Genomic DNA, 23555 nt, shown 5'->3' with positions numbered 1-23555 from the left:
AAAGGTAAATAAACTAAATACTTAGGCATAAAGCGTAAATTTCTATAAATAAGTACATCATTTATGAGTAGCGGTGTCTGTCTACGTCCAGATTGTCCATCTTGAAGAAGCTTTCTCGGCTTATACAATTCAGTATTAGGGTAGGGACTAATTTTCATACTCTGGTTATATAATTTATTAGAGACGAAACTAAAATTATGTTTGAACTCATATTTTAGATATTTTTCTTTCCTGCACTGATGTTAGAAACAGACATGTAGGTATCTCCGTTGTATTTTGCATTTTATTTCAGCAATTCCATCGTTCACTTAAGTATTGGGTTATCGTGTATTTCTTTTTATTGTCCTATGTTGTCCCTTTAGAGTCACTGAAGTACCTAATTTTTTATTTATCTACAATATAATAAATTATACATTTTAAAATCAATCAATCAAGTAGTTTTTGGTAGCATCCTCTCTTTTTCTTGAGGTTCATGGTGATTTTGAAAAGTTGCCCTACTAAAATGAAAAGAAAAACAGGTCAGTAGAGAGGTTTTGTTTTCTTCCTGCTAAAGCAAACATCGCGATGTTATGTACACTAGCAGAAGATTTCTTGAAGTCTTTCTGAGAGCTCCTTGCCATCAATATCAGTCATTATGGAAATTATGGGATTTTTAAAGGGTTATGTTTTAGGCGTAGCTATAAAGCCCGCTCTACACTCTCGCCGCGAAGTCGCTCACAGCGTGAATTTACGCAGCGGTTCGCGCACAAGTGTGTCCCTCCACACTCACGAAGCTTCGCAGTGTTGTTCGCAACTTCAATGGATGACGACGTGATTTCTGCTGCTGCTAAGGCTCTGCTTGCTATTGCGTACTATAATTACTTGTGTGTTAAATCTAAAAACAAAGTCTATTTTTCTATACATATGTTCAATAGCTTGACAGCGTATCCTTCTTTTTCTTTAACTCAACCACTGGTATATTTAAGATAGCACTTATGTGTGTTATTTTTATGGTCCTTGTGTTTCGACTGCCATAGCATCGGCTCAGCTTGGTTACACTCCAGCAGCGTCAGTTCGAGTTAATTATCCCATTTAGTTGTCAAACAAAAGCTAACCTTCAACGCACTCACAACCATCCCCCCACAATGTCTTGTGCGCTACTGCGATAAAACAGCGTGTGTAGACTGTAGATGCTTTCGCGTTCGCGCGTCGCGTCCTCTTTGTCGCGGGCCAAAAAACCGACACCGGACGGGAAGCGCCGCGAACCGCGAACGCGAAGGCGCGAACAACATCTACACTCGCGTTTCGGGCGTTCGCGGCGTGAGTGTGGACCGCGCTTAATAATGTACCCATATTATGCAGAGAACCTCCGTGAAACGTTAAGTTCGTATCGTCAACTGTCACTTTCAAAATAATGTAAGGTGAAAAGAGGATGGGCAAAAATATATGGGAGCTGGGACCACCCTCCAATAGCAATAAGACTAACATCGTTGGATAGGTCTTGTCAATAGGAATAACTTTTGCTTTGACAGCTTTGTTGTCACAGTTGTCCGTTCAGAGATATATGACTTATAAGTTCCGATACTCGTCAGTTCATCTTACTGCTATTGGAGGATGGGCCACCCTCCAATAGCAGTAAGACTAACGTCGTTGGATAGGTCTTGTCAATAGGAATAACTTTTGCTTTGACAGCTTTGTTGTCACAGTTGTCCATTCAGAGATATATGACTTATAAGTTCCGATACTCGTCAGTTCATCTTACTGCTATTGGAGGCTGGACCACCCTCCAATAGCAGTAAGACTAATGTCGTTGGATAGGTCTTGTCAATAGGAAAATAGGTCTTGTCAATACCAAAAATATATAACGTAATCCCTGAGAACATTAAAAACGAAACAAATGAGGCCACCTTTACAAAAAAACTTAAAAATATGTTGCTTAATTCGGCATGCTATACTATAAATGAGTTCTTTGACCTTACCTCGCCAACCTGCATGGGGTTATTGGTACCTACTACCAACAGTAACTCTCATAACGATGAAAAACAGTGTGTATAAAGCTTTCAAATAAGATACTATCATACTAAAACACAATGCAAATATGCAAATAATGCTGAAATGTTGTTACTTAATAGTAATACCTAAAAACTATTGATGTACTACCTAATAACTAAATTATTTATATGTATAAAGAAATACCTAACTATCAGTGCTTCTACTTTATGAATAAAATTATATAACTACCTACTTTAGCTAGTCTATGTTATATTGTATAAGTAACTTAATTATACCTAGTGCATAATTACCAATTACCTATACCTATGTAAATGACTTGTAATATTATTTAAGTTATTACCAATAAATGATTGAATTGAATTGAATTGGAATAACCTTTGCTTTGACAGCTTTGTTGTCACAGTTGTCCGTTCAGAGATATTTGACTTATAAGTTCCGATACTCGTCAGTTCATCTTACTGCTATTGGAGGCTGGACCACCCTCCAATAGCAGTAAGACTAACGTCGTTGGATAGGTCTTGTCAATAGGAATAACTTTTGCTTTCACTGCTTTGTTGTCACAGTTGTCCGTTCAGAGATATATGACATATAAGTTCCGATAGGGGGTTAATTAAATATTTTCTTGGGAAATAATACACGGTGATTATTTAATTATTTATTATTATAATAACACTATCTACACTATCAGACGAGATCTGGGCATATTGGATGACAATAACTGACGATAAAAAACAAAAAGGGCAGCGGTGAAGGTGTATTCTGCCCGTAACTTCGGTTACGTCGTCTGATAGTGTAGATAGTGTAATTATAATAATAAATAATTAAATAATCACCGTGTATTATTTCCCAAAAAAATATTTAATTAACCCCCTATCGGAACTTATAAGTCAAATATCTCTGAACGGACAACTGTGACAACAAAGCTGTCAAAGCAAAGGTTATTCCTATTGACAAGACCTATCCAACGACATTAGTCTTACTGCTATTGGAGGGTGGTCCAGCCTCCAATAGCAGTAAGATGAACTGACGAGTATTGGAACTTATAAGTCAAATATCTCTGAACGGACAACTGTGACAACAAAGCTGTCAAAGCAAAAGTTATTCCTATTGACAAGACCTATCCAACGACATTAGTCTTACTGCTATTGGAGGGTGGTCCAGCCTCCAATAGCAGTAAGATGAACTGACGAGTATCGGAACTTATAAGTCAAATATCTCTGAACGGGCAACTATGACAACAAAGCTGTCAAAGCAAAAGTTATTCCTATTGACAAGACCTATCCAACGATGTTAGTCTTAATGCTATTGGAGGGTGGTCCAGCCTCCAATAGCAGTAAGATGAAGTGACGAGTATCGGAACTTATAAGTCAAATATCTCTGAACGGACAACTGTGACAACAAAGCTGTCAAAGCAAAGGTTATTCCTATTGACAAGACCTATCCAACGACATTAGTCTTACTGCTATTGGAGGGTGGTCCAGCCTCCAATAGCAGTAAGATGAACTGACGAGTATCGGAACTTATAAGTCAAATATCTCTGAACGGGCAACTGTGACAACAAAGCTGTCAAAGCAAAAGTTATTCCTATTGACAAGACCTATCCAACGATGTTAGTCTTAATGCTATTGGAGGGTGGTCCAGCCTCCAATAGCAGTAAGATGAACTGACGAGTATCGGAACTTATAAGTCAAATATCTCTGAACGGACAACTGTGACAACAACGCTGTCATAGCAAAAGTTATTCCTATTGACAAGACCTATCCAACGATGTTAGTCTTAATGCTATTGGAGGGTGGTCCCAATCTGCCCATTGTCATTTGTCAGTTCCAAAAGTTACTACGTTGGCGACTTGGCGCTGTTTTTTTTCTCCATATATTATGTTTGTGTAGTATCGAAAATAGTATCGAATTGCCACGTTAGCCCGTGATGGGCCCTCCGTTCAATGGTATCGATATCCAAGCGATTCTGTTAACTGCATGACATGACAGTGTATAACACGGACGGGGTCTCTTTGTACGCGCGAGAGCATATTATCAAGCCTAAAAGCCGTGCAATTTAGCCATTTCAGAGTTCCCTTGATATGATATTGGATGATTGGGTGTAACATCGGTTAAATGGGCGTAAGTGTGCTAGGTACTGTCCACAGACAAAAAAATATTGGATTAAACTCTGAGGTCGATTTTTATTTAACTTAAAATAATTAAAGTTATACATAATTTATACTACTCTGTGTAAAAAGTATCGTACTCAAAAAGTCCACCCCTGATCGTACCGGGCTCAAAGGTCCCATTACACTGGCTGCATTGCCACGCTGAATAGCAAGTGAGATTCTTTGAGCCAGGTACGATCCGGTGCGGCTGTCATTGCTACGTTCTCTTAGGCGCCTACTTAAGCCTGACATAAATTGCTTAACCTCTAGGCCCCAGATTCCGGTCGTCTCCACGGCTAACAGAACAAAAATATAGCTTTATGCTAACCCGCTGTATTTTGTGCGCTTAGCTCTTGCGGCACTTACAGCAGCTGAACCGGCCGCCTGCATAGAATTTTGAAGCAGCAAATGTGCTGGCACAGGTTACATCCCAGATAAGGCATCGACCATGCTCCCGCGGCACCAATGTCAGGCCAGCCGGCCGCTTTGCATCCGAAGGACTCAGCCCGGGGGGCTCTAATACATTCGGAACATTGGCCGAACCCAACGCTCTTTGGATGATGTCGTTTAGAGCGTGGTGTCGGGAGAACCTGCCAGCACACCTGCCGCAACTCAGTACATGGTGACCGTTGGACTCGATCCACACGCCGCAATGCATCTATGCGGCTCGCAAACATTACACCCAAGCCTTAATGCCGGCGCTACTCACAAAGTGTTGTTGTCCAGAAGTGTTCCTAAAGCTGGGGACGGTAATGCATGAAGCCACGCTCCGGATTCCGGTTTGGCTGCAGCCATTACCCGTGCCAGGTCTCCTCCAGTCGAGCTGTCTTCAATCGTCTTGAGGGCACTCTTGCAAAGAATGTCTTCCCAGCTCCTTTGTGATTCCGGTCTATTAGGAAGGCTTTGTGTCGGGCACAGCGAAGACCAGACCTGCAAGGCTTCTGCGGAAAAGGGGATCTGAAACCCATCACCATGTTCAGATAGAATTTGAGTGACGAGAATCTTCACCCCATGCGAAGAGGCCAGATATGCCGTGAGAGCCGTGCCCTCTAGGCTACTTACCCCCAGACCTCCGAATCTGACCGGGAGGGAGGCCTGCAGCCATTGCTGAGATCGATATTTAAGATTATCAAAAGGTTATAATAATCTTTTACAATATCTGGAAAACGCCAAACCGGAGCAGTCCTGACCGACAATGTGGGTCTGGGCATGAACAGAGAGGAGCGGAGCAGAACTAGTGCCACATGTGATGAAACTTTCTTCAGCGCAAGCTTCTGTATTTTTGTTTTCATCATGTCAGGAATTGCCTCAGGGAATACAGAAGCACCTAAAAGCGTAAAAGTATTTTGTTTAATAGTTTAATTCCAGGCAGGGCATCCCGGATAAGGGCCTGGGGAGAAGCATCACCTCAGGGGAAGTATTCACATTTACCTCTAGGCCCATGTCCTCAAGCTTCAGCTTTAGCATCTCGATATCTTCAGCAACTCTCTCCGGGCTCCCGCCTACGGTGCCGTCGTCTAGATACCATACATTAAAGGGTGATTTTATTGACTCTATGGCATTCTGAATGGCAAGGCTGAAAATTAAAGGGCTCAAACCCTTGCTGAGCACCGACACATGAATTTATTTTGGTGTTTTCGTAAAATAGGTTGCTGGGTAGTAGCACTGGTGAAAAAGGGATATAGGGCTGGAATTTTATCTTTGATCTGGGTAAGCATTATGTCTCTTTCGCCTGAGTTGAAAGCGTTTTTTAGGTCTAGCTTCACCAGGACCGATGGTGTGTTAACGTTTTCAAAGGCAAATGCGCGAGTAGCATGGATAGCTGCTTCACAGCCAAGTGGTGTACCAAAATCAACTTGAACCGGTTGTAGGTAAGATGTTAACTCGTTTTTTACGGCTCGGCAGCCTAGCTTGGTTACTAAACGGTGTATTGTACTGCCGATGGCAATAGGCCGTATGCCCCCGTCTTTCTTCAGAAAAGCACACAATGAAGCTCCATATAAGTATGGGCATACTTCTCTGTTAAGCAGGCCTTTGAGAAGAAAGTTGCACAGTTTTGTGAGACTCTCCTGTAGCTTTTATCCAGTATTGCCGGCTGATGCTGTGGTGACCGTCTAGGCCAGCTGCGGAACCATTGTGAAAAGAGGTAAGTGCCTCTTGGACATCAGCTACGGAAGCAGTGAGGAAGGAGGAATCTAAATTGGGTTCAGGAGGGAAATCCAAGTCACGAGATGGCGAGGGATGTTTCGAGCGCAAGGAGATTATAGTTTCTTCACTTGCCGGCGCGATTGAGCATTCGGACGTGAGCAGGCGTACAGCTCCTCTTAGGCCCGGGTCTCCTATTTACGCCGTAGGTCGCGTCCAGCGTCACGCCGTTGGCCGCGTCACGATGCTCACTATAGAAATGTACTGATGCGGTCTCCCTCACACGCCGACGTTGGCGCGTAGACGCCGTAGGTAGGCCGTAGGAAGTTGATCAAAACGTTTACGTCAAAGTCGGACGCCGCATATAGCATAAAATAGGAGACCCAGGCCTTAGATCTCCATCGTGAACCTTCGATTCAATTAGATTGGAGAGAGATTAGGGTCCAGGACGAAGCGGTGGCTCTCCAGAATGATTGTCGGGGGATGGATTGTGAATGTTCACTTTAACCTTGGTGATCAGTGATCTCGGATCAAGTTTGCTGTTTATTCATCAGTTTGCACATACCTATAGATCCTAGATGTTGTACCTAAATCCCAAGTGCATTGTACTCATTAACGGCAATACGGCTCGCGACTTATCACGTGAGTACAAAATGATATAGGTACAGCGAAAAGCAGTCTGACTACTCTTTCAGGGATTACAGACGTGAGTAAATGTATGTACCTATATGTATGTAACGATATTGGTATGAAGTCTGTTAGGGTTTTTTTACAGGCTTTTACAGTCTGTACAAATATGTATGACCAGCAGCCTTATCGTTCGTTTTGAGGCATGAACAACATAATAATTACTTACAACAAAATTATGCCTGTTCGTTAATTGTAAATTTTTTCACACCGTAAAACAACCCGAATTAACCTGATAATTTATGAGGTTACGCGAACACAATTGAGATGAAAGCTCCGCCACAGAATATTACTACCCCACCCCACCTCTCCCCAGGCACTTCCCAGCTTCATTTACCGATAATCATGCACTCATAATATAATGTGGAAAGGTAAAATAAAATATTTCTACTGTATATATATAGACTATAGATTACCGTTAATGGATTTGTCACATTTAATTTAGGCGGCAATAAGTTCGACATGTGCACTTTAATATATTAATAGTCGTTGGCGTGGGTTACTAGACTTGTTTTTACGAGTAACATTTAGGTATATGAATATTTTGAATATAAAATAAACAATATAATAAAAATATTATTCACGTGCCAAGTACTTTTACTAAATTATTTCGTTAGCAGTACCCAAAATTCTAATCAAACACAATGTGTAGCTCTGTAAATTAAAGTTTTATTTTTCATTTCCAAATATAATAATATTAAATGCTTAAAATAATCAACTAATAACTAACACACTTCTTACCTGTAAATTAAAGAAACGACATAAAATGTTCGTTATAGAATTATAAGCTCCTATCTTTAAAATAAAACATATAATAATATATTTCACTATTACACTTCAACTTCCATCTTTCTGCCAGAAAATTATTATTTTCTTTACATATATATAAAAGGGAAAATTATTCAATATTAGGCTGAAGTTGCCATTACCAAAACAGAGCTTGTTTGAGTTTTCTTTAATACAAAGTGCACTAACGTCAACAAGCAAAGTAGCTTCGCAGTTTGAGTGCCGTACCTACCTAAGCCCTATACATACGAAAACTTCCGAAACTGCTTTAACAGCGAAAAGTAGGTAATAGTTGCGCGCATACCGATAAGTAGAGTGTATAGTGTATGCTGTATGAAATTTAAATCAGTCCATCCGTATGGGAATGTTTAAAACTGTATGCATCAGGCAAAAAACATCTTATGAACAAAATGTCATCATTTCAAAATGGTTTTTACATACTCATACTCTGAAAGAACCAATAAATTAATAAATTAAATAATACCTGTTTGTGAAGAATGTATGTGACGTGACATATTATATTTTCGGATTGAAATCCTGTAGATTACACCGCGGAAATTTTATTACACATTCAAAATTACGTATACGTAATATAATAATAATTACGTGTATAATAATAAGATAATAGACTATGATGGCGTTTGATACGGAAACGCAGGTACGCATTTTCTGTGAGAAAGACCGATATTAGGATGAGGAATGTCAATGAAATGAAAGAGGAATATCACTCCCACAAAACAATAATTAACATAACTCCAAGCAGTGATCGGTTAAGTTTAGGCTGTTATTAAGTGTTATTTAGTAAAAGAAGGTTCAATACTTTCAATTCAAGGTAAAAATATTTAACAGGGATGACCCGACATATATTATTGAAAGGTACGGAAACTCTAGTCGTCGATTTGATATGTATTTATTTATGTTATGTGGGTCCGGATGAGATCCATACCCAAACGAAGCAAGCTTTATCATTGAATTTGCTCCTCATTTCCGATGCCTTTAAGAAGTAATCACACATATGGCGTATAAACAGGGATATATGTTTGTTATTTTAATGAGATAAAAAATATTGTATACGTATGTTTAGATAAATATCATAATATATCATATAGATGTTTATGTACTAAACTAAAATTATTTTTAATTTAAACCTTTAACACACCTCTACAGGGTGTTGCAAAAAGGGTATTCTAAGCCGAAACCTACATGTGCAGCATGGTATATATAAGCCTGAAACTGAAATCAGAATTTGAAAATTCGCGAAAAAAAAAAACATTTTCCATAGAAACTTTGTTGGTCACGTGACTTTTTACTATGGGAAAATAATATTTTTTTTCGCGAATTTCCAAATTCTGATTTCAGATTCGGGCTTAGATATACCATGATGCACATGTAGGTTTCGGCTTAGTATACCAATTTTGCAACACCCTGTATATTATATATTTTTAGACAATAATTAAAAAAAACTGTACAACGTTTTATTATAATAATATGAACAACAGAGGGTGATTATAGTGGAAAGGCGATGACCGTATCAGGACAATCGACCGGAGGAGCACTTCGTGCGGCTTTGAGCACTCGCTAGACTGGCAACATAGACTACTACATACAGCCGTGGCGTGCAACGGCTCGACCCCGTCGGGCCGTAAAAACGAAATGCTCAAAGGCGCCTCTCCCTCGGTTTTAAACTGAGGTGAAGAAACCGACTACAGAAAAATCTCACTTTATAGATGAAAGCATATTGCAAAAGTGGTCGAACAAAATTTGTTTGGAATTACCCCCTGTGTAATCCCCTTTCCGCTTTCTATATTAAATAAAGAGTCTATAGTTTTCGAGATTTTGATAGGATTTGTAAATTTTCTGAAAATCTACAATCCGGTATCAGTTTTTTGAGTGCCACCACCGATACAAAATTTCATATTGTGATTTTTGCACAATATTACGTCTTTCATGTCAGCTTGCCCAAGGTATGACGAAGACTTTGGGACACCCTGTGAAAGTATTGGATATACGGTATTAGCGACTTTGTGGCAACTGAAAATTTGCCTGTAGGTACTCCACATCCGATGATTTAGCATCGGATGTGGAGATGTCCATGAGTTTCCAACTTATCGGGGACAGTGCATCGTTTTTACTTAGTTTTACTGTAGGTATTGTCTTGAGTAAAATTCATCAGTTGCGGTGGGTGGTATTATACACAGGCACAGATCAGTGCAGCGCGTTTCAGAGCATGAGTAGTAGCGATCATGATGTTTGTACCCTAAGGCAGCGTTCCCACTACGCCGGACCGGCAGATCTGCCGCGCCGGTAAATCTGCCGGAAGAGCAAGTGGCTGTACAATTTATATGAAGCTATTCACATTATCCCGGGTCCGGCATTTTTGCCGAGCCCGGCATTTCTACCGAACGTTTTGTCACTACGAATTGCTGGTAGAACGACCGGGCCCGGAGTAATGTGAACGAGTTTGTGCCGGTATCTGTCCCCCGCTCGCCCCGCTCGTGCTCCCCTCGCCCCGCCCGTGTTCCACTCACGTCATGTTAAAAGTAGACGTTTAGCATGGATATTCAAGCAGAAACTTTAATTACGCTTGTCCAAGAGAGACCTGTTCTGTGGGATAAGACCGAAGACGTCTAAAAATTGTATCTTGTACTCTTATGTCTAGTCGTCCCAGTAAATCGTCAAAAGTGGTTGCTGTCATTCGAAAATAATTGAAGAACTTTGATTCGTCTCTTCTAAGTTCACCCATTAATGTTTCAAATGTTCCAAGTGAAAATCTTTCCCGTAAAATAGGGTGTACCCAATGTTTTCTTTTATTTTGCCTTCTATTAAGATACTACCACAACACAACAATTTCGTCGTCCATTGTGCGCGCAGGTCCAAATTCAACTGAGGACTGTCTGAGTTTCTTCCGGGATCCGATGTAATGTGAACACTCTGTCCGGTGTCCGGTTTTCGGCAGATCTGCCGGTCCGGCGTAGTGGGAACGCTGCCTAATGCGAAATAGTACGATGAGAAATTTAATTTCACGGAAGAAACCCGTGAGTAAGTACCAAATATAAACTACAAGCAAATACCGGGAAATTCATTTTTATTTTTCGCTACTAAGTACTTTTAAAGTGCGTCTAAAACATTTAAGTTTCAGTAAGTAGGATAGCATATAATCCTATTTAACGATCAAAATGTCTGGTACAACTACTAGTGGTAACTACTCACTACCCTCTTTAACGTTGATAAAAAATGACAGATCGCTGGAGACTGCAAATAACGTAAAGTACCTATGATTGATACCGTAGTGATAATAAGGAGGTACCGACGTGGGGTGTGGGGAGCGATCCGGCGGCCTCTCCCCGCGCGCCCCGCCCCTCCCCACGCCACCCACGCAGCCAGTCGGGCCTAAGTCTCAGGTTAGCGCGCAGCATCCCTATTGAAGTTCCGAGCTTCAATTCCAGCTAAATTGAACCAAAACATTTAACACACACCATGGACACTTAGGTGTTGGTAATAAGTTTAAGTGGGGGTGGACTTTTTAAGTCAAAATGGAGAAGAAAGTCAGGTTACTGCTCTTTACCGGTTTGTTATTGTCTAACCTAGGGGTGTTGTCGGCGCAGCTTTACACAATCGAGAAGATAGCTGTCGGTAAGTTTCTAGTATATTTTCCGTACAAAAAGTTTGGCTATGTTACACCTTGTATTGTATAATCAAATTAAGTTTTGTTTGTACATAACCTACTAATTATTTGTTTACTTTGAAGGTTACTTTTTCAAATGTCATTTGGACCTCTATTTTCGTAAATACTGAGCACGTAGCTTTATTCATCAAACATTAATTTATAACTGTACAGAATAGACAAAACGGCATTATCACACATTTAACATATTCAGGAGAAATATTATTTTGAACGCATTTTCCGCCAGGACATTATCGATTTTCTCTTTCTGTGAACGTACTCTGTCTCGCTCTTGCTAGAAGATCCGGACACCGGATTGGTCCATGCTGCGGGTTTTACACATTGTCGTTAAGACTTACCTTCGTAGGTACCTGAAGCAGTTCTTTAGAGTTTCCGAGCATACTTTTAGTGTTCTTCTATTTTTAGTCGGTTCCATTCAGTATCCTCTATGAAAGAGCTTTCCGTAATTATGTTTTGCATTTGTTTTGTTAACTTGCTCACAACTTTAAAAAAAACTAATGGGTACGCAGGCTTTTTGGTTTACTCTATGGCCGTATGGCTATTTAATAGTGATTAGATACAATTCATACAATGCAGCCGATTTCCATGAACTGTTTTTCATCTTATACTTTCAAAGTTGCATTCCATTGTAATAAAAATAAACATACCTACCTAATAAACTAGATGCATTAAATTTATTTGTTTCGTTACACTCGCGTGCAATGAAATGTGATGTGAATGTTCCAGTCTCAAAATACCGACACCAAATGGCCCCAATTTTTTAAAATATTTAATTATACATTTGATCACAACTTTACGTTTATAAACTCACGGCGTTATTATACTAGGTTTACTATTCTTTTCCTTTTTTTTATTCTTTTTTGTACACCTTATTACTTATTTTTTCTGTACCTCCTGCGGGTTGACTGGCAGAAAATGCTTTTAGCATTAAGTCCACCCTTTGTACTTTTATTTGTAATATTTGTACAATAAAGAGTTAAATAATTAAGTACTATGCTTTTTAGTATGCTCGTTAGCATACTTGTTTCGAGCATGCTCTGCACTTGTCTACTATTGCTTGATATAAGCATGCTAGTTTTAACCTTCCTATACTCGCCTATATATATTTTTATTTTTTATTTATTTTATTTATAAAAACAGGCATAAATACATTTTTCATTTTTGTTAGACAGCGCCATTAAACCGGAATGGTTTGTTTTGTAACACCTATGACCTATACTCGCGCACGGTGTCATAGACCGATAGATTTGTAACATAATAAGGGCTAGGAAAACAAAATTAAAATCAGAACTTCTTTTTAAAAACAAAATAAACTTGTGAACAGTAATTATTAACATATCAAAGGACAAATAGTCTATGTATTCCCCACTGCTGGGCAAAGACCTCCCCTTAAATTTTCCACTCATCCCGATCCAATGCGGCTACCTCCGCCACCGCCTTCTCGGCCTGCCTCTCCGCCGGCGCCCGTCTCGACGCGTCGCCTGGCACCCACTCGGTCGCTATCTTGGCCCACCGGTCCGGGTGCATGCGGCAGACGTGGCCGGTCCAGCTCCACTTGAGACGCCTCAAGCTACGCCTCCCTACGTGATATGCTTGTCCTTTTCTATTCTATTCTATTCTCTGTGGGGGTGTTAGTACCTGCACCTGGCTCTCTCGAGTGGAACCTTTGTGCATATCCCCAAGGTCTAAACTGCCTTCCTAAGCTTGGACCATTTCCCACCACGCTGGTCCACTGCGGGTTGGTGGGTTCACATATCTAGATGTGCTAAATCTAGATATGCAGGTTTCCTCACGATGTTTTCCTTCACCGTAAGAGCGATGGTATACATTGTACTTAAGTTAAAAGAACTCATTGGTACATGTCAGCGCCGGGATTCGTACCCACATCTCTTGCGTGAGAAGCGGGCGCTTACCCGACTGAGCTACCACCGCTCTGATGCTTGTCCTTATCCTTATACCTGCTGACAAGCTTTATGACCTCGGCTCGTACGATGATCAGTTGAGCGTACATCTCTTCTGTAAACGGGTCGAAGTTCTGTAGTTTCTTCTTGCGTCGGAATATTCGCTCTCGGTTTCTCATAGCGAAGTCCATGGCTGACTCCGAAACAGTCTCATTCAGGAACGCCAGCACCCCGGCCAACGTATTCCTCGTGTCATCGACGACCCCGTCGTACAGCACGGAGGACGGGCTGCGGATACTGCGTGAGCCAGCACGTGGAATTTCCCCACTCCGCCGCCTCATCGAGTACGAATGTGCGCCAGCTTATTTTTCCAGCACCTTAAGTATTTTTAAATGCAGACTTTGGAACAGTGCCTATGTGACCCTGCAATCTCCTATTGAATTCAGCCAAAATAGCATCCCTAGGGTTCCTAATGAGCAAAATGGCCGACTTGTAGAAGCTGCTGATGTCATTTGGCATGTAGTGGGTCTTCACAACCAGCACTGATCCGTTTGTTACGTTCTCCGCAGGGAACCCATTCCGTCTCAGACCAACATCATTGTACAATGAGCCAGTTAAGTACCCTGTGCTCTGCTGCAATAGATGTCGAAGCCAAGTGTTTCCACTTCCAGGGAACGACACCAGGGCCACAGGGCCTGAATACGGAGGAGACCGCCAGCGCAGGTCCGGACACATAAATAACCTGTGTCTTAACGCTGAATACAAGCGATTGGACTCCATATACTCATACAGTCCAATACGAGAGCCGTGCAACGGCGTCAAAATAAAAAGAATAACAGAAATACTAAATAATAATAGTGGCCGCAAGTATGAATAGTGACCTGCGGGACATACTGTGGCGGGGTTCAGGACTTGCTTCATGTTGTTCTTGGGTGAATGATTGGTGTGGTTTGTGTTCTATAGTATCTCATGGTCAGAGGCTGTAATTTTGTATTTTTCTGCACCCAAATAATTATACACACAACGCACCATTTCCAAATTTTTGTGTTACACATCTTAGGATTTAGGTACATGTATAAAAATATTTTTTACGAAAATTTGTTTCGTCTGTCTCACAGACCAACGCGCGAGCATAGGAAGGTTAAGTACTATATTATGGTTCTAAAGAGCATGCTCCGGTATAAACATGATATTTTATAGCGTGCTTACTGTCAGTTCAAACAATACCATGGATAATCAAACAGCCATTCGTATGAAGTTGATAGAATTATTCAAAGTAAAGTAATTTTTAAAGTCAAAGCAGGGATCGTCCATTTAAGTTAATATTATCTTGATATGCATTATTTCTTGCAATATTGTTTTTTATATTCATAGAAAATACCTACATATAAAAATCATGTAATAAAAAACCGGCCAAGTGCGAGTCGGGCTCGCGCACAAAGGGTTCCGTAGCAGCAAAATTACAGTTAAATCAACCTATCTCAAAAACTATAAGAGATACTTTGATCAAACCAAAAATCGTTGAAAGAGTTAATTAGCATGCATCACCTCTATTTTTTTTAGAATTTTATACCCCGTAGTTATAAAAATAGAGGGGGGGGACATACTTTTTACGACTTTGAGAGCTGATATCTCAAAAACCGTTCACTTTAAGAAAAATGTTTTTTAGAAAACTTTATATCATTTTAAAAGACCTTTCCATTGATACCCCACACGGGTATGTACATCGAAAAAAAAAATTTCATCCCTCAGTTACATGTATGGGGGGCCCCACCCCCAATTCTTTTTTTTACTATTTAGTGTCATATTTTTGTTGCGGTTCATACAACACATATTCCCATCAAATTTCATCACTGTAGTACTTATAGTTTCCGAGTAAATCGGCTGTGACAGACGGACAGACGGACAGACGGACATGACGAAACTATAAGGGTTCCGTTTTTGCCATTTTGGCTACGGAACCCTAAAAAATCGGAAGCACTTTAGAAACCGAACTTAAGACAAACCTATACAAAAATGCCTATAAAAAATCACACTTATAGTACCTACTTATACAATACCTATTGCCAAGTTTCATAAATGGTAGATTAATAGTTCACGAGAAAAAAAAAACTTAAGTTTGACCACGTGTACACGTGCGGCTCCGGACGCTCCGGCGACGACGGTAGCCGGGCCATCTCTGGAGCGTGGGGTGGGAAGAATCCCCGGGCGAATACGATCCTCCGTCAAACGACCTCCGCTTACATTTAATCGGACACCAAATTAAACAGTTTAACGTACAACGTCCGTACACTCATGAATGACGAACGGTTAACAGAACTTGATAACGCTGTCAGGGACATCAATTGGGATGTCATAGGTCTTTGATAAATGGTCGAAGGTCATGGGTCTGTCAGAAGTAAGAAGAATGGGAGAGGAAACGTTGGAGCGAGATGACAGTAGTTATCCTTTATCATTACGGTACTATTGCAGGACTTTACGGCGTGGGTTTTCTGTTCGCAAAGAAATGGAAGCATATATCATTCAGGTTTATGCCCCAACATCATCGCACACTGACGAAGATACTGAAATGTTCTATGATAGCTTAGATAAAGCTTATAACGAACATAGAGGTACATTGACGTTGGTCATAGGAGATTTTAATGCAAAAATTGGCAGCAGACAGCCAATGGACAATGACCAAATACTTGGTCCTTATGGTCTAGGAACCCGAAATGATCGCGGGTCGCGTCTGTTGCAATTCGCTTTTGGGCAAAGCTTGAATGTGAGCAATAGTTTTTTTTTTCAATACGTTGAGTATGTGTCCCGTCGGGAGCAACAAATGGGTTGTCCTCAGCACTATGATTGACTTTTTTGTGTATGTAGCCATGTTCTTCTAGGCAATCATAGGCTCGCCAGTACCTAATCCGTATGAATGGTAGTGCCTGGCGCCACATGTTTCATAATAAGCGGGATTAATGTTGCAGAATTCCGCTTATTATCGGGACACACCTCAACTGTGATATCGTCGCTACCATCCTCGATCATGCCTATCACCCAGTGCCCTTCGACTCTTCTTCCTTTATTAAATTTTCGCTTGCCAAATTTACTTTCGTCGATTTGTACAATTTTGCGTGGCACTCCAATCATTTTATTAATTGTTTTGCCGCAGTAATCGAGGACAATAGTCTCACGGCAATAATTAAACCAATCGCAAATGCTTGCACTGCTTAATATTTCCATTCGTGAGTCCAGAGCACATTTCTTTTTCGTGATTTTTTTTATTAAAATCGTTTGCGTAACAGTACATGATTCTAAAAATTATCACCAATGGTATTTTGATAATTTCAAACCACGTATTTAGGCTTCTGGTGATCTTTGGTAAACCAAAGTAATAAATTACACTTACTTTTGTAACATCTAAAAGTGCCAACAGGCCCTAATTAAGCATTTAGGGACAATTGGCTTCGATGGTAGTTATATTTTTTTCCTAGGTAACAAATCCATTTTCTCAGCAAATTCCAAACATTTTTCCTCCGAACATAATTCAGCGCCAATCTTTGCCATATTCCAATGAGTCCGCAATCCTCCTCTTTATATATTATGTGCTTCCGTTTGTTGCTTGGTTGACCTGAAACAAATAATAGAAATCTTATATTCATGAAATAAACAAAGATACTTTACTGTGTTAGTTACTTCAATATAAAAAATGCTTACCAGAATTAAGTGTTGCTGCCGTAGTTGGGACGGTTATTTCAGCCGAGGGACCCGGATTAGCCCTGGATTCACGAGCTTCAAGCGCATCATGGTTGCGCTTCAAAGCCACATTTTGTATAACAGCTGCCGAAAGCGGCTCAACAGACTCTATCACTTCCACATCTTGAGTGTCAATAGAGTATATCACTCTTCGCAATCCAGACACGGAAAGAGCGTGCGGCCCAACAGAGTCTAACACTGGCGTCATTTCACTAAATCCATGAAACTCGGACACAGGGGTAGAAGGGGCTTCCGACGAAGACGAATCATCAAACGACTGCATGCTAGTATCCTTTGAATGCTCTCTAGCGCAATTACACTTGGCTCTTAACGCGAGTACAGACAAAGAATGACAATAAGAAAATATTGTATTTGCCGCCTTTTGATTTGTGTGTTCTATATACTCATAATACTTTATAAAGTTTTTGATGATGTTGCATTTTACATTATTATTCCGAACTCCATAAAATTAGCATTTGTCGTCTCAATGTAGTCGGTGGTCAGAATAAAAACACGCACTCACGCCTTGTACTCCCTTGCGGGGTAGGCAGAGGTGCATTGCTGCACCCACTTTTCGCCAGAGTCAGAATAATGATTTTCTTTACTGTGTGCTTGAGTTTTAATTTGTGTGTTCCACTTTTTACTCTACATAAGCTTATCAGCAACATCGTTAATAATAATACAGCATCACTGAAAAGTGAAATATAACGTACTTTAAGATCTCAATTTTTTTGGCTCACCTTTAGTAAAAGGACTTATTTAATACCTTTTACAAACTTTTAAAACATTTAAACACGGAAAGTACTCACAAACAATTCTTCCTATAAAAGGATAATTATCGGGCTCTTTTAGTTTACGAGAAAACATAAATTTACGAAATTTCGATATTTACTATGGAGATTTGTTAGAATAGGCTACTTGACTTATATCAAATTTGGCGCTATAAATGAGTATTTGTTGTAGTAGGTATTTACCTTACAAAACCGAAATATATCAATTTCACGAAATAAATGTCTAAGATGGTTGCATAAATTGAATTACAAAACCAAAAATATACATAAACAAATTATTACGACAGGATATGATGTCAGAAAGGTTGAAAATAAGTAAAGCTTTGTTGTCATTAGTTAAATTTCAAATGATTGTATTCTACCATGATCATGTGAGTTGATTTCATTTACAATCTGGACTATTTCACTCAATGGATTGCTACCTGAGCTGCGGCGCTCCGTTATGTGTGTTTTGAACTTTCAATAATTTTTGACTGCCTCGACGTAGTGATACGGTTTCGGTATCATTGTTTAGCTTATTTCAAATAATTTTTAATAAATACATAAAAATACCATCAAAACAAGGCTATTTTCAAAGTTATTCAAGTAAATAAAAAAATTTGCTGTTTTTTTTGTCAAAAAAAATAGATTAGGTACTTGTAACTTATTTTATGTAACTTTTTAGCAGTTGTCATATTTTTATTGGATATAACCTATTGCGGATAAAAGCATTTTATTTAATGTCCGTAAGGCGTTTAAATGTCGAGATATGATTGTGAGGGGCTGGTAATTTAAACTCACATATAAATTCGTTTTAAGTGGACTGTATTCAAATAATTATTTAATTTGGCTAGGCTAAGTACATGAGAAGTTAATGCGACCGCGGTAATGAGGTAACTGAACTTAATCTATAGCTACTTACAGATACTAACATATATGCTATACATCTGTTTACTATAGCTAGCTATGTAGGTATAAATCTATATGTGCGTTTCGTACATAATTGCGCCCAACGGCAAAGATATATCCTAATGACTTTACATGAAAAAATTAACACCTATACCCATGTGATAGTGATAACAAACAATTTAGAAACTTTGATTGAACCAATGTATAACTATTTAAGCAACTACTTAATTTAAACACATGGAGTAAGACATTAACGACACCTTATCCTATAATAGTTCTGAATAGAAGATGCGCTTTGCGACCCTCTGCTCTGACATCCTAGACACGTGTCCGCACCACCTAAGCTGTCGCCGCATGAGGTAAGCCTCAATGCCACCCACATTGGCTCGACGCAGCACCTCGGTATTCCTCACGCGATCAGACCATCGGATATTTAGGATTTTACGCAAACATCTTAGGTGAAATCGATCCAACATGCGGATGTGACGACGGTACACGGTCCAAGTTTCCGCAGCATACATGATGTTAGGCAGAACAACCGCCATGTATACTGAGATCTTTGTACCCAGCTTTATATCGTGTGAGCAGAAGACCTTATTATCCAGCTTGCCGAATGCTGCAGCGGCAGCTCCGATCCTTCTGTTGATCTCTGCGTCAAGGTCACACTTTGATGTTAGAGTGCTCCCCAGGTAGCGGAATTTATCGACCTGTTTCAGCTCATCATCCCCAAGTTTAATTTTAAGCGCCTCGTGACCGAATTATGAGAATGGTGTGCTCACATGCCCGCAATGTGCGAGGGTCTTCACGAATAAGATAGGCTACACAAGCCACATGCGAGCACACGAGCGACGAGTCTGATCCTCGAAGCGGTCGCCGTGACCGAAATCGGTCGGACCGCATCATCATCATCCTATAATAATAGTTAATAACTACAGTTAAGTAATGTTACATATCTATCTACGCAGATTACATTGCTCACACAAAATTAGCAAGTACACACAGGTAGACACAATCATGCATTCATAAATTTTATTAAGACACATTAATAGTTATGTACTTATAACAGGTATATGTGTGAACTGACCAACCAGTTACACCAACTAATTTGTGACTGCAACCTATTTGTGCAAGTGAATAACTTAGATAATTAATTTAACTGTGTTTAAAGTAACTGTAACAGAATAACATGTATTAAACTTATATTTTTATTAATCACACTGCATTTTATTGACTTTTACCTAAACGAACTTACTTACGTTTACAAATACATTTATTTACTATGGCATATCATATCTTTACATGCATTTAGATAGATAGGTAACACATCATCAGTAAACATAAATGGGAAATATGTACAAGTATAATGAAATACAGCAATGTACCTAGGTACATTTTAACTTTACACCTGAACAGTAAAGACACAAATTTTAAGTTTAATAACAATTGTAAGTCTTAAGATAAACTACTGTAACCTATTTAGCCACATAATTATATTGCTTTAATACAAACTAAACAAATTTTACAATGTAAATTAGTTGAGTAAGGCGAGCCCAATGAGCACCACAATGGAACCACCACGTTCCAGGCTTATTTATCGATAGGTAGTACACATACTTTGGTAACACTTGTCCGTATCACAGTACCTTTTGTTGTTTTGACTGACAATGCCCTAACTTTGCCATCTGAACCTGGGAACGTTTCAACAACACGTGCCATTGGCCAACACAAAGGAGGAATGTTATCACTCCTCAATAAAACTAATGTTCCTACTTCGATATTAGGAAGAGAATTCTGCCACTTAGGCCTATTTTGCAACTGTACTAAGTACTGCTTGGACCACAACTTCCAAAAACTTTGCACCATTTGGGTACACTGTCTCCAGAATGACAGCCGATTGGTAGGTATATAAGTAACATCTGGGTCTGGAATGAACGATAGGGGAGCACCCGTTAGAAAATGACCAGGTGTTAAGTACGACATGTCATTTGTATCAGCTGTTTGCAGGGCAGTTAATGGTCGTGAGTTTAAGACTCCTTCGACTTGAACAACGACAGAATTTAATTCTTCGTAGGTAAGTACCTGATTTCCTACTACTCTCTTCAAGTGATACTTAGCACTCTTTATACCACTTTCCCAAAGACCACCAAATATTGGGCTATAACTAGGTATAAAACTAAATTATGTGAAAGGTATAAAACGAAATGACCATTATGTGAGGGGCTGGTAATTTAAACTCACATATAAATTCGTTTTAAGTGGACTGTATTCAAATAATTATTTAATTTGGCTAGGCTAAGTACATGAGAAGTTAATGCGACCGCGGTAATGAGGTAACTGAACTTAATCTATAGCTACTTACAGATACTAACATATATGCTATACATCTGTTTACTATAGCTAGCTATGTAGGTATAAATCTATATGTGCGTTTCGTACAATGATTTTTTATGAAAACTAAGTTTCTTAAAGTTTAAAATGGCCGCCATTTCTAGAATATTAAGAATTGACCCCACATATGGGGGTGTTTTCTCGATGAAATCACTCGTAGAATACACCATTAAAGTTTGTCGGGTTCGAAAAACAACACATTGTATTGTATTAGTATACAGGGTGGTCAAATCACCCCCATGTATGTTCAGCAATTTTTAGTAGTTTAGGAGTTATGATTTTTTTTCCTAATTTTCTACGAAAATCGACCTCAGTGGATCAATTTATGTTTTATTATTTTTTTGGATAACTTTTTTAAATTATTTTTTATTTTTGTGTCCTCTTAAGTTGTTCATTTAACCATAAAAGTTTCAGCTTCCTAGCTGTTATGTAAGTTAGTTATTTTTATGTCGAAAGTTCAAATTATATCATCGAGCTAGACTGCTCTGAATTTTCTACTTGAAATTATAAATTGAAATAGATATTCTCATGGTCCCTTATTAATTTTAAAAACTCCGCAAGGTTCCAAAATAAAATAAAAATAAACTATTGCTTAATAGTTCATTTGTACACACACATACCACTGTGGGGCCACTGTCTCGGTGCATGTGGCGTCCCAGACTAGGCATTTCCCGTACTTCCAGGGCATTACGGTCATACCGTCGGGCCTCTTCCCGTCGTCTCTCGCCAGGCCGGTTGGCTCCAGAATGGCGGGGATTCCGGCGCTCGCCAAGGCCCGATGTATGACGTCGTTAAGGGCCGCGTGGCGGGGTAATCGGCCGGCACTCCGCTGACAGGAGAGGCCGTGGTGGCCTAGCTGGTCGACGGGGTCCCCGCAACGGCAGCGATGTGGCTCGTTGGTCTTACAGCCTAGTCTCAAACAGACAGAAAGGTTAAAGGTGTTGCGGTCCAGCAGTGTGCCCACACTCGCAGATGGAAGGGCCCGCAACCAATGTCCCGACTCCGGTTCGGCAGAAGCCATGAGGCGGGCGCGGTCTGCAGGGCTGGTGGCAGTTTCTAAGAGATTTTCCTGAACCTGCCTGCAGATCGGCTCGTCCCACAGTCTCTGGGATTCCGGTAGTCGAGGGACATCTTGTTGTGGGCCGGCGATATCTGACCAGGCGCTCCTGGCCTCGGCCAAGTAGGTGACCTCTGCATCGCCAAGCGATGGGTAAATTATCTTTCCGTAGAGGCCAGCCGTACTGTGTGCCGAGGACAGGAACGCCGGGAGGGCCACACTGGACGCCGAGCGGATGCCCAGGCCGCCGAACCGTATCGGCAGCGATGCCTGGGCCCAGCTGCGGTTATCCAGTTGGCAATTTAGGATTTCGGTTAATATGTTTCTGATCATCGCATCCAAATTATTAAGTAAATTTTGGTGTCTCCAAATAGGTGAACATCGCAGTACATATGTAAATTTTGGAACGAAAAGACAGTATCTGATGATTACCAGGGCGATTTGCGGATTAATTTGTACCAGCCGATGCAATGATTCCTGGAATTTTGTGATTTCATCGTCAATATATTTGGGAATCGATTCGTCAAGAACTGGGGATCCGAGGAGACGAAGCGAGCTTTTATTTAAGATTTTGATACCGGGTGCCAGAGAGTTAAATTTGCTATGAATGTCTGTTTGTTTGTCTGTCGGTAGGTTGGGGTTGATAAAAAGTTCACATTTAGAGAAATTTAATTCTAGTCCGATGTTTTGGAATTCTTTGATCATGGAGTCAAGGTCTTGAAGAGCGGTGCTTGCTTCATCTCCTATGGATCCATCATCGAGATATCACACGTTAAATTTAGATTTAATGTTGGTTATCACCGGATGAATAGCCAGACTGAATATCGCTGGACCGAGTGGGTCTCCCTGCTGACACCCAGCCGCAGAGTAAAGGAGGTGGTTCCTGTATACTAATTTTGTTTTTTCTCCGTAACATTGCCACATGTAGTGGTATATTTCAGGAACCACCTCCTTGATCTGAGTCAGCAGAGCTTCCCTCTCAACCGAGTTGAAGGCGTTCCTTACATCCACTTTCAGCAGCACCTCGCCCGCGCCGCTTGTGAGGAACGCGCGCGCCGCGTGGACCGCCGCCTCGCACCCTCCTTTACTGCCGAAACCTAACTGGGTGGGCTGGAACTTATCCGACAGTATTGGAGCGATGTGTTTGCAGCATATTTTGGATACCACGCGGCGGATTGCGTTTCCCACAGCGATAGGTCTTATCCCACCGTCCTTTTTTTTTAGAGCGCATAGGTTTGCACCGTATAAAACATCAGTTATCTCAGTGCAAACCTTTCCCGACAGCATGAGGTTCACTAGCTGTGTCACGCTCTCCAGCACGACTCGGCCAGTGTCTCCCGTTGTGCCAAAG

At 40.4% G+C, this 23555-nt stretch overlaps 1 protein-coding gene across 1 annotated transcript in view; it reads left to right on the top strand.

The window, feature by feature from the left end:
• The first annotated feature begins 11105 nt into the window (after nucleotides 1–11105).
• LOC105389788 (glutamate receptor 1) overlaps nucleotides 11106–23555 on the top strand; it is an 88362-nt gene continuing 75912 nt past the window's right edge. The window contains exon 1 of the mRNA XM_011560967.3: nucleotides 11106–11392. Coding sequence (XP_011559269.3) covers nucleotides 11293–11392 — 100 coding nt within the window. The 5' untranslated portion in view covers nucleotides 11106–11292. The remainder of the gene's footprint in view (nucleotides 11393–23555) is intronic.

This window comes from Plutella xylostella, chromosome Z (genome assembly GCF_932276165.1).
Source record: "Plutella xylostella chromosome Z, ilPluXylo3.1, whole genome shotgun sequence".
NCBI lineage: Eukaryota > Metazoa > Arthropoda > Insecta > Lepidoptera > Plutellidae > Plutella > Plutella xylostella.
This window is presented reverse-complemented; position numbering and strand designations above follow the sequence as displayed.